The sequence below is a fragment of the Enhydra lutris genome, unplaced genomic scaffold, assembly GCF_002288905.1.
Source record: "Enhydra lutris kenyoni isolate GAN:26980312 unplaced genomic scaffold, ASM228890v2 scaffoldscaffold2, whole genome shotgun sequence".
Lineage (NCBI taxonomy): Eukaryota > Metazoa > Chordata > Mammalia > Carnivora > Mustelidae > Enhydra > Enhydra lutris.
The window spans coordinates 45518451-45531292 of NW_019154086.1; the positions used below are offsets into that span (position 1 = coordinate 45518451).

The window sequence follows — 12842 nt, forward strand, 5'->3', positions numbered from 1 at the left end:
ATTGCACCTCATTAATAGCTTTTTAATTTCAACTTGGTTAGATTTTAGTTCTTTTATTTCTCCAGAAAGGGCTTTTATCTCTCCAGAGAGGGTTTCTCTAATATCTTCCATGCCTTTTTCAAGCCCAGCTAGAACCTTGAGAATCGTCATTCTGAACTCTAGATCCAACATATTACCAATGTGCATATTGATTAGGTCCCTCTCCTTCAGTATTGCCTCTTGTTCTTTTTTTTTTGTGGTGAGTTTTTCCTGCCTTGTCATTTTGTCCATATAAGAACATATGAAGGAGCAAATAAAATACTAAATGGGTGGTAAAGACCCCAGGAAAATGTGCTTTAACCAAATCAGAAGAGACCCAAATCATGCGGGGGGGGGGGGAGAAAGGGGATAAAAAGAAGTTATGGAAAAAAAATTTTTTAAAAAAGAAAACAAATTTAAAAATATATAAAAAAGAAAAAAATATATATATTAGATTGGTGAGAAGAACAGGGTCACCCACTTAATTTTGGGAGTATTTTGGTCTCTTAGAAGAAACTACCTCCCAAAATCTTAAAGAATGAAAAATATATATAAGGGTAAACACAATGAAGAGATGGAATATGCCTATAAAGATGAAAAAAAAATTTTTTTAATTTCTATGAAAGGAGTTGATAAAGTAAGTTGGTTGGGAGAATAAAGAAAAAGAAAGTGGAGAGATTTTGCTCGGGCTGGAGACTAGAACAAGCCCAGAGCTAGATCTAGGGTATATTTTGATCTGTTAGAAGTTGTACCCCAAATTTTTTAGAAGAAAAAACCCTATGTGTATACAAAAAATAAAGTTAGATTCAATGAAGGATAAAATGACTATAATAATGAAGGTTCAAAAAAGATTATTATTTTTTTATGAAAGGTATTAAGATAAACTAGTTAAAAAACATTAAAAGAGGAGAGGAAAAAACTCTATGTGTATACAAAAAATAAAGTTAGATTCAATGAAGGATAAAATATGACTATAATAATGAAGGTTCAAAAAAGATTATTTTTTTTTTTATGCAAGGTATTGTTAAGATAAACTAGTTAAAAAACGTTAAAAGAGTTGAGGATAAAAGTTTAAAAAAATTTAGAAGAAGAAAAAAAATTTAATAAAAAAAAATTTAAATTGGGGCACCTGGGTGGCTCAGTGGGTTAAAGCCTCTGCCTTTGGCTCAGGTCATGATCCCAGGATCCTGGGATCGAGCCCCGCATCGGCCTCTCTGCTCAGCAGGGAACCTGCTTCCCCTCCTCTCTGCCTGCCTCTCTGCCTACTTGTGATCTCTGTCTGTCAAATAAATAAATAAAATCTTAAAAACAAAGAAACAAAAAAAAATTAATTGCAAGAACAAAGAATCCTGGGGAGAAAGCCATGAATTCAATGCTTTGCTTTCTCCTCCTCTGAAATTCTGCTGTTCTCCTTGGTAAGTGAACTTGGTCCTGGCTGGATTTCTTGTTGATCTTCTGGGGGAGGGGCCTGTTGTAGAGATTCTCAAGTGTCTTTGCCACAGGTGGAATTGCACCGCCCTTACCAGGGGCCCGGCTAAGTAATCTGCTTGGGTTCATTTTCAGGAGCTTTTGTTCCCTGAACGCTTTCCGTAGAGTTCCGGAGGACGGGAATGAAACCGGCGGCCTCCCAATCTCCAGCCTGAAGGATCGGAGAGCTCGGGGCCCTGCTCCTCAGTGCGCCCTCAGAGAAAAGCGCCCAATCACTCCCGTCTCCCTGGCCTCTGGCCATGCTCCGAGCTCGCCCGACCTGTGCCCGGTTCAAGGTAACCCCAAGCTGAGAGCTCACTCCTTGGCTCTGTCTCTGTAGCCGGCTTCCCCACTCTAATACCTGTGAGCTCTGTGACACTCAGACACCCCCGATCCTTCTGTGACCATGCGGGACCTGGGGCCACGCTGACCCCACGTGGACTTCACCCCAGTTTAGCCTCTGGAGCAATGTCCCTCAGTGGAGCAGACTTCTAAAAGTTCCAATTTTGTGCTCCGTTGCTCTGCCGCTTGCTGGGAGCCGGCCCCTCCCCCCTCGGTCTATCTTCCCATCGCTTTGGATTCACTTCTCCGCCGTCCTACCTTTCAGAAAGTAGTCTGTTTCTAGAATTGTTGCTCTTCTTGTCTTTGGTCTCCTATTGGATTTGTAGGTGTTTGCAATGGATTGATAAGCTATCTAGATGATCTCCTGCTACCTGGAGTCTCAGCCTGCTACTTCTCCACCATCTTGACTGGTACCAGAAATCTACATCTTTAATAAGCTTCCTAAATGCCTCTAATGTACACTGTTATTCTTTCTTTAAAAAAAAAAAAAAAAAAAAAAAAAAAAAACAGCATCATGGGGCACCTGGGTGGCTCAGTGGGTTAGGCCTCTGCCTTCGGCTCAGGTCATGATCTCGGGGTCCTGGGATTGAGCCCCGCTTGGGGCTCTCTGCTCAGCAGGGAGCCTTCTTCGCCCCCTCTCTCTGCCTGCTGCTCTGCCTACTTGTGATCTCTGTCAAATAAATAAATAAAATCTTAAAAAAAACAAACATGATTCATGCCATTCTATAACAAATTTAAAATTTCTACATACTTTTCAATTTTCTATGATGATTCAAAAACATACAAGTCGCTTAATTGTGCTATAATCTGATTACTTATTTACATACTTGTGGGGTTCTTTTTAAGATTCAGGAAAATTATTTTGTTCATTTGTTTTTTCATCTTTATTGAATTATAATTGACAAATTAAATTGTAAGACATTTACAGTGTACATCTTGAATATGTGATATATTTATATGTTGTGAATTACTCTCATCTAATTAACACATCCATCACCTATAAATATATCACCTATGTGATATATTTATATGTTGTGAATTACTCTCATCTAATGAACACATCCATCACCTATATATATATATATATATATATATAAGCATTTAAGTTCTATTCTAGCAAATTTTAATTATATAGTAATTGAAATCAACATGTTATATATAAGGTCTTCAGTTCTCGTAGCCAAAAATTTATGCCCTTTTGTGATATTTTAAATATTTCTTCACCTAGATGTAGGAAAGAATGATGTTTTCACCTATTCCCTTATGACTTACTTTGGAAAAAACTTTTACTGAGTTGAATGAAAGATTTAAGTTTCAAGGGCTATACTGGATCCCTTATCTTACTATTTCCAAGAAAACAGGCCGATCTTCCAGCTACCGATTGTATATTATCAGTAAGACGTTTTTCTTTTGACAAGGGGGTAGGACTTACAGTAAAACTATCAGTTTAGTATGTAAGTACATTTTCATCATCTTTCCTTTCACTTTCCTTAAGTTAATTATAAAGAAATTATTTAAAGAAAAACAATGTTGAGACTCTCGAAGACAATTAGCCTAGAGTTTGGCTTTTTGATTTTTAAGAAAATGAATTATACCATCCCTTTCTCTTAATTTGAGACACATTACTATTAGAACATTCCATGCCATTGTTTTTGTGTCATTATTGAAAACAGAAGTGGAGGGACACCTGAGTGACTCAGTCGATTAAGTGGCTGCCTTCAGCTCAGGTCATGATCCCAGAGTCCTGGGATTGAGTCCTGCATCGGGCTCCCTACTCAGTGGGGATCGTGCTTCTCCCTCTCCCTCTGCTTGTGGTCTCTCTCTCTGTGTCAAATAAGTAAATAAATTTCTTTTTAAAAAAATAGAAGCAGAAACACAGTGTTGTGGCAGCCAGAGTTCTCTAAAAAGTTCAAAAGGAACCTCTCCAATTTGATGCCCCTTATATACTGCCATTGCAGTAGTGCGGTAAGCCCCTTGTACTGAGCCCTTCAGACATACCAGGTATATTGAGCTCTTTACATTTGTTAACTTATTTAGTTTGTTAACAAACTCAGATGATAGATACTATTAATATCTCCATTTTTAATATGGGGAAACTGAGGCATGGAGAAATTAATAACTTGCCCAAGGTCACACAGATAGTGAGTGATGAGCCAGAAGTAAATTCAGTTTTATTCATCAAGAGATGTAGTCCAGTTGTTAGTATAAAACTGCTAAGGTTTCTATAAAACACACCCTTCTCATGTGCTTCCTACTCTCCTTAGCCAAGTTTTACAGTATGCTGACACCCCACACAGTGATTCCTGTTTTCTTATTTGCTTCCTTTCCTGCTCACTAGCACTCTGAGGACATCATGTAGCTGCAGTGATGCAAAGCATCTGATATAGGGTAGGCTTTGAATATTTATGAGATGAATGAGCAGTATGTCCCACAGCTAATAAAGTGTCGAAACTGAAGTCAAATCCAGGGTCACACAATTACAGCTTGGCTTTCAACCTGCACTTAGATCTTGATGTGAAATCCAGCTATTCGGCTCAATACTTAGTTGTGTGACAGTGGACAAGTTGTTTAACTTTTCTAATGCTCTTCTTTTTGCTTATAGACTTGAGAGAATTTAAAGGAACATAAAGTGCCTAGCATGGTAGCACACAGAACTCAATAAAGGGTGATTATGATTATTATTATGGCTGATATACCACTTCTTTATTTCTTTTCTTTTATTTTAATTTCAGTGTTGTTAACACAAAGTTTCAGGTGTTCAATATAGTGATTCAACAATTCCATATATTATGTGCTCATACACTTCCTTTTCTTGATGAGGGAAAATTACTTTGCAACTAAAAAGGGTAAATTTGTCTTTTCTAAAATTTCTCAGTAGAGCACTGCCTTGATTATGATAAATAGATTCTTACTAGTACCATTTATTATAGCCTTCAAATGTAATTTTGTATCTATTCCACCTGTACTGTCTACAGGTGGAATAAAAGCCTCCTCACCCCAACTACTTTTTAGCATTTGCTGCCACATTTCTAAATTTAGTCTCTCTACAGATTTTATTATTGAGCACCTACTAAATAAAAGCCACGCACGTCTGCATTTCGTTTCTGCTCCCTCTGTTCTAAGTAAAACTCTCAAGTCTGCTTTTCTCTGTGAGCTCTCTCCCTTAAAGAGTTTGTATACTCTTACTATCAACTATCTCTTCTATTCAACTGATCAAGTCTGTATTCCCAGTTTAATATTTCCTTTCATCCAGCTCACTTCCTGAACATTACCCAACAAGCTTAAAACTGAATTCCTCACCTTTTCCAGAAAGCAAATGCACCTCCTGACATTCCCATTTGTTAGTGTTATCTGTTTTCCAATTACCCAGGCCTAAAAAGTTTTAATGCCTCTCTCTCCTGTGCTTCCCTAAATCAAGAAGTCAAATCCTACCTGTTCCTTTGCAATAGAAAATAGCTATCCATTCTTTTTTTAATTAACATATAATGTATTGTTTGTTTCAGGGTTACAGGCTGTGATTCATCAGGCTTACACAATTCACAGCACTCACCATAGCATATACCCTCCCTAGTGTCCATCCCCCAGCCGGCCCATCCCTCTCACCCCCCTCCCCTCCAGGAACCCTCAGTTTGTTTCCTGAGATTAAGAGTCTCTTGTGGTTTGTCTCCCTCTCTGGTTTGATCTTATTTCATTTTTCCCTCCCTTCCCCTATGATCCTCTGTCTTGTTTCTCAAAATCCTCAAATCAGTGAGACCATATGATAATTGTCTCTGATTGTCTTATTCCATTTAGCATAATAGCCTCTAGTTCCATACACATCGTTGCAAATGGCAAGATTTCAGGTTTTTTGATGGTTGCATAATATTTATATATATAAATGTGTGTGTGTGTATGTGTATCCATCCATCCCACATCTTCTTTATCCATTCATCTGCTGATGGACATCTAAGCTCTTTCCATAGTCTGGCTTTCGTGGACATTGCTACTATAAACATTTGGGTGCATGTGCCCCTTCGGATCACTACATTTGTATCTTTGGGGTAAATGACCAGTAGTGCAATTGCTGGGTCATAGGGTAGCTCGATTTTCAATTTTTTGAGGAACCTCCATACTGTTTTCCAGAGTGGTTGCACCAGTTTGCATTCCCACCAACAGTGCAGGAGGGTTCCCCTTTCTCTGCATCCTCGCCAACACCTGTCATTTCCTGACTTATTAGTTTGAGCCATTCTAACCAGTGTGACATGGCATCTTACTGTGTTTTTTATTTGTATTTCCCTGATGCCGTGTGATATTCAGCACTTTTTCATGTGTCTGTTGGCCATTTGGATGTCTTCTTTGCAGAAATGCCTGTTCATGTCTTCTTCTTCTGTTTCTTGATTGGGTTATTTGTTCTTTGGGTGCTGAGTTTGATAAGTTCTTTATATATTTTGGATACTAGCCCTTTATCTGATATGTCATTTGCAAATATCTTCTCCCATTCTGTCAGTTGTCTTTTGGGTTTTGTTAACTGTTTCCTTTGCTGTGCAAAAGCTTTTGATCTTGTTGAAGTCTCAATAGTTAGTTTTTGCCCTTGCTTCCCTTGCCTTTGGTGATGTTTCTAGGAAGAAGTTGCTGTGGCTGAGGTTCAAGAGGTTGCTGCCTGTGTTCTCTTCAAGGATTTTGATGGATTCCTGTCTTACATTGAAGTCTTTCATCCATTTGGAGTCTATTTTTGTGTGTGGTGTAAGGAATAGCTATCCATTCTTAACATTCCCAGTACCCACCCCCAACTCCATTCATATCCTTATCATTTCACACCTTGAGTTTTGCTCAACTTCCTAGGCACTGTCCTTGAATTTACATCTTTTTCCTCCAATCCATCCTGTTCACCACTAAAGTGAACTTCACACAAGTACTCCTAGGGATGCCGAGGTTACTCAGCCAGTTAAGCATCTGACTCTTGATTTTGGTTCAAGCAGTGATCACAGTGAGAAGTCTGGTTCTCTCCCTCTCTCCTGCCCCCCTCCCACACATGCCCACATTCATGCGTGCTGTGCTCTCTCTCTCTCTCTCTCTCAAATAAATCAATCTTGAAGAAAAAAACAAGTGTATTCCTAAAATAGTAACTTTTTTTACATTACTTCTGATATCAATAAATTTTTACTTGTTTTAAAAGATTTTATTTATTTATTTGACAGAGAAAGAGATCACAAGTAGGCAGAGCAGCAGGCGGGAGGGGGAGTGGGGAGCAGGATCCCCACTGAGCAGAGAGCCCAATGCAGGGCTCTATCCCATTACCCTGAGATCATGACCTGAGCTGAAGGCAGAGGCTTAACCCACTGAGCCACCCAAGTGCCCCGATAAACTTTTATTAAGGCAAGATTCCTCCACAGTCTTGACCCAGACTATATCTAGCACTACACCCTTAGGAACTATCCTCTCTAGCCAAACTACTTCTCCTAACCTTCTCAGACTTGCCTTTATTCAAGATGCACCCTCTTCTAGCTTGTTATGAAAATTCCAGTTATGAAAACTGTTCTTTCAAATAAATGATGAGCACTATGAGGGCCAAATTATTTCTTATTCTCTATATCTTTACCTATAATTGTTACTTAATAGTAAGAGCCCCAAAAATATTTGTTTCTAAATATTTTCTCATTGTATTTAAGTATATACATGCTTATTATTTTTCATCAACTAATGTACAAATGCATAAAATATCATTACAACAGTTTTAATGAGTAACTACCACTTAGGGGATTTCATATGTTCCCTTTTCTGTTTTATGTTTTTGTGTTTTATGTCTAAAACAAATCATGGACTGAAACTCGTTTCATTTTTTTTATAAGCAACAATAAAAACTCAAAGTCATTAGTTCCTTCCAAGATGGCAAAAAGAGAAACACACTTGAACTAGAACCCAAGCAACATCTCTGCTATATTCCATCTGTCCTATTAAAGCTTCTTTGAGGCTCAGTATTTATTAAAGATTGAATTTATCAATTTCTGGCATTTCTCCTGCTCTAAAATGTTGTTAAATATATAGAACAAAGGCAAAAGAAAAAACTAAAGATGGATAGATAACTCATAAGAGAGCTTATGGTTTCATTTGTTTGCACTCTTATTCACTAAAAACAAAACCACTAAATTGCTGATTTTTCACATATCATAATAAAATCACAAACACAAGGCTCACTGAATTAATGTGTACAAGCAGACATGCTTATTTGTAGTTAACATCACGTTGCATGCAAAAGCGAAACACAATGGAAATGCATGAAAATTAGTGGGTATGTATGCACAGATTACATTTTTTTAGTGCTTTATGAATCATCCACAAATGCTTGGAAGTGAGTGTTAAGTGCTATTATGAAGCCAGATGACAAGATTTTTTTTTCCTACCAGTTTTCTCAATTCCCACTTGAATCGCTTTGGCTGGCTCTGTTATGCCTTGGAAATGATGTCAATACAATTCTGAGACTGCTGCTAGGGAGTACAAAACATTATAGGTCCTATATAAACAATGTTGTTGTTTTTTAATCTTTCTTTTTCATTTGACAATTGTTTTTTTGGCTCTATTCTATTTCTTTTTTAAGATTAGATGACCAGAGTCTGATAATATTAACCTTCACTTACACTCAATAGGACAACCAATCAAAAATATAAGAATTCAAACTATATTTTTGCTTTACAGATGCCAAATAACTAGTGAGCCTAAGTTCATAAATTTGTGTTTCTGATATATAATGCTAGTGTAACTCTGAACCCAAACCAGTGTAATTTCCAATAAAAATTCCTTCCTAACCTTAATTTCTTACAAAAACAAGATTTTAAGTAGCTTTTGATTACCTTGAAGCTGGATATAGAAGTATTTTTTTTTGCATTTTTAAGAGTCTGGTTGACCCATTTAATAATAATTTCATCATTTACTTTTTCACCGTCTCCAAGATCTGATAATACATTCAATGTGTACCTGTAACAGAAAAGATGTATATTCGAGAGTGAAAGGGATGAAATTTGCTCTCACATCATTTATATCAATATTTAGATAAATGTTTAAATATTTTGGCTCTAATAAATATTTCTAATGTTGGGTATTTGCACTTAGTCACAGTCCGAAGTTGCAAAGCTCAGTAATCAAAAACAAAAACTATATATGGGGTTTTACAAAAACAACTCCTTACAAAGCAGTTTTTAAGAGGTATTAATAAAAGTGATTGTTTCTAGAGATTGACCCACTTTTCAACAAAATATATTACCCATGGTAAATCATTTACAAACATTTTACATTGTAAATTTTTCCATGTGTTATTCTCAAAAACTGCTACACATTTAGTTCATATGACTTGCTGAAGGAAATAGTATTGCTGTAAACATATCAGCCTTTACCTTCTCATCAGCTGCCATACCAATGCCAGAGTAAGTGTTGACTTCCCTTCATTTAGGTCCTGCCCAGCAATGCCAACCAAGGAGAATTTAGCTGTATTCTTCCCAAGTTCCACTGCATAGTTACAGTTTTCAATCTATAAATAATAAGTAAACATTTTGATATAAAAACATGTTTTTAAAAATATATCTCTTGACTACACCAGCTCTCTTCAGTCACTTGAAAAATAATTGAGGATACCTTCAATTTATATGACAGAATATCATTTCATAATAACACTGAAATTAAGGAAATAATTATTATTCCCATTTTATAATTATTCCCATTTTATAGCTGAAGATATCAAAGCACTGAACAGTTAACCTAGACAGAGAAACAACTGGCTAAAAAGTTTTAAGATCTTAATCTTAAAGTCTTGACTGTCCAAGATTACATAGTTCATTTGCGAAAAAGCTGTGACTAAAAACCTAGGTTTCCTACATTCCATTAATAGAGTTAAAAAATGCTGTTTTGTTTAAATTTAAAATTAAGGAATAAAGAAATTGTTTCATTAAGAATCTAAAATTTCATCTCCCATTTCTCCACCCAGATATTACTCATCTTCCAAAATTTAGCAGTTTACCCTCATTCTTCAACAAAGTCTTACTAACCCTAACTATACCAGCTGATAAAAATCTATCCCTTATTGAACTTCCAACAATGTTTATATTGTAATGCTTATGTACCACATTATACTTAGCAATCCATGTACTTTCTTTTGTCAACCACAGGACAGGCTCCTTTAAAAAAAAAAAAGATTTTATTTATATATTTGTCAGAGAGAGACAGAGAGAGAGAGCAACCATAAGCAGGGAGAGTGACAGGCAGAGAGAGAAACAGGCCCCCCACTGAGCAAGGAGCCAGAAGTGGGATTCAATCCCAGGACCCTGGGATTATGACCTGAGCCACAGACAGACACTTAACCAACTGAGTCACGCAGCATCCCTAGACAGTCTCCGTTTAAAGGGCAAAACCTATAACATGTACACCTATATCATACTCTTCTCCACCCCCAGACCAGAACCCATCACAGTGCCCTGCCTACAGTAAGAACCTTACAAATGACCACCAACTAAATTATTTACTTACCTACTTCTTTCTGGGGTTATAAGTTAAGTCCTTTCTCTAGCAAATTTTTTGTCTATTCAGTCTATATAGATGTTTATTATCTCCAGTCTTTTTATCTCAGGGTTATGTGTGTGTGTGTGTGTGTGTGTGTGTGTTGTGTGTAAATTCTTAGGTATTAGAATCCTTTTCTCCAGTGAAATTGTAAGCTCTCATAATCTTATAACACCACCAGTAGTAATAAGTGCTTACTAAATACTTTTTGGAATAAACATTTAATTAAGAAAAACAGTATAAACAGTGTAACTGTTTTCTTCTAATTTTCTTTCCCAAGTTAGTTATGACCTCATTACAAAACAATTCAATATGAGATAAATAGATACATTTTTTTTTTCCTAAGAAAGTATTTCTAGGAAAGGTGAGAAAGGGAGCAGACAATAACAGAATTTGCAAAAATAAATGGGTATTGTTCCTTGAAAAAGAAAATCCAAATTTCCAAAGATAAGTTTGTTACAAATAAAAATTCATGAAAGATCCTTTGGTCCTGCTATAGCATCTGCCTGGTTCTCTCAATAAGTTTAATAAAATCATTGGTAGGTATACATTTTTTCAAAATATAAGGAAACAATATTTTAAAATTCTTTTCCCTAGTAATTATATTATGTATTTAGTTGGCCTATTAAAAATATATACCATAGAAATGCACAGAATTGAAAAACAACCAAATAGATACCCAATTTACAGAAAATAGCATCAAAGTTCAGATTATGTAACAATGTGAACAGGAGAGAGAAAATCCAGGATATTTTCCACTGACACCTGTTTCAATGGCAGAATTTTCTACCAAATGTAATAATAATAATTTTCATGCAAAATGTGTTTCCATGAAGGGCCGTCTATTTTATAGTTAGTTAGACCAAAATTCCCAAGAGGAATGATGGTGAGAAGGGTGCTCAGGGTTACTAGAGGTCTAAGATGTGGGAATGACCAGCAACAAAAGGGTACCTAGAAATTGATGCTCATATAAGGAAAAAGAGGTGTTCTATTTTTTTATTAACATATAATGTATTATTTGCATGAGGGGTACAGGTCTGTGAATCATCAGGCTTACACATTTCACAGCACTCACCATAGCACATACCCTCCCCAACGTCCATAACCCAGGCACCCTATCCCTATGCCCCCACCTCCCAGGTGTTCTATTTTTTTGGCAACAGTTGATTCCAAATTTGGCAAAACTTCTAAGATCTAGAGAGGTACCAAACTAGAGAAAGAATAAGAAACTCAGTTCTAGAGATAAGTCATGTTTATGGTACTACTTAACACTCTAAAAATGGATCTGCTCTCTGGGGATGTAAATATAGAAAGTTAAGAGCAGTGGGCCAAGAACTGAGCCTTGCAAATTCTAGAGTTGTCAGGCTAAAAAATGAGGACTAGGTAAGAACAAAGGTAAGAATAAACACAAAGGAAGTAAGAAAAAATTGGAGAATGCAGTTTCATAGAGTTAATGGGAGAAATGATTATCAAGTACTTCAAATGCTTTGGGAAAAGTGAAGTTTAAATCATTTGGAAAATGAGAAAAATTACATGAAAGGATACAGGCTTCCAAGTGAAAAGAAATATTGAAGAAATAATGAAGAAAGACTATTTAAGTGGTGCAGCTTTATGAACTTTACAAATGAAGCAAAGTGATGTCTGCTGATGAGTGCCCAAAGTCCATAAAATAATCCTCCGTGATACTTTGTCATGAAAGTACTGCTTTGTTTTTTAAACACCTTGAATTTATTACAGGCCTTATGTTTCATTCTATAAACAGCTGGTATTTGTTGAAAGGAAGCATTTTACCTATGATTCACTTGTGACATCTCATAATTAAGATTCCAGATAAAATGAGTAGTTTAATTTTTGTTTCCCTGTTACATTTTGCATCTGCTTACTCCTAAAGGAACTAGAAAAAGAACATAGCCCATAGTTAGTAGAAGGAAGGAAGGAAAATAATAAAGATCAAAGCAGAAATAAGTGAAATAAGAGGCTTAAAAAATAATAGAAAAGATTAAAAGAAACCAAGAGTCGGTCTTTGAAAAGGAAACAAAATTGATAAACCTTTATCCAGACTCATCAAGAAATAGTCCCTGAGAGTCCTTGAGAGAGGACGCAAATAAAAAGAGTCCTTGAAAAAAAAAAAAAAAAAAAGAGTCCTTGAGAAAGGACTCAAGTAAAATCAGAAATGAAAGAGAAGTAATGACTGTACATCACAGAAAGACAAAGGATTATAAGAGACTACTACATAAATTATATGCCAACACATTAGACAACCTAGAAAAAATGGATAAATTCCTAGAAATATACAATCTTCTAAAACTGAATTGGGAAAAAATCTGAACAGACCAGTACCTAGTAATTAAATTGAATCAGTGATCAAAAATCCCCCAACACTTGAAGTAATGAACACTAGGTGTTGTAGGTAACCAGTGAATCACTAAATTGTACCTCTGAAACTAATAATACAGTATATGTTAATTAAATTGCATTTAAATTTAAAATTT

At 36.0% G+C, this 12842-nt stretch overlaps 1 protein-coding gene across 1 annotated transcript in view; it reads right to left on the reverse strand.

Annotated features, from left to right (window-relative positions):
- Positions 1-12842, reverse strand: part of LOC111150417 (plastin 1) — a 51842-nt gene that overhangs the window by 8310 nt on the left and 30690 nt on the right. The window contains exons 12-13 of the mRNA XM_022507847.1: positions 9195-9328; positions 8655-8778 (exon numbers count right to left, since the gene is read on the reverse strand). Of these exons, the coding sequence (XP_022363555.1) occupies positions 8655-8778; positions 9195-9328 (258 nt within the window). The remainder of the gene's footprint in view (positions 1-8654; positions 8779-9194; positions 9329-12842) is intronic.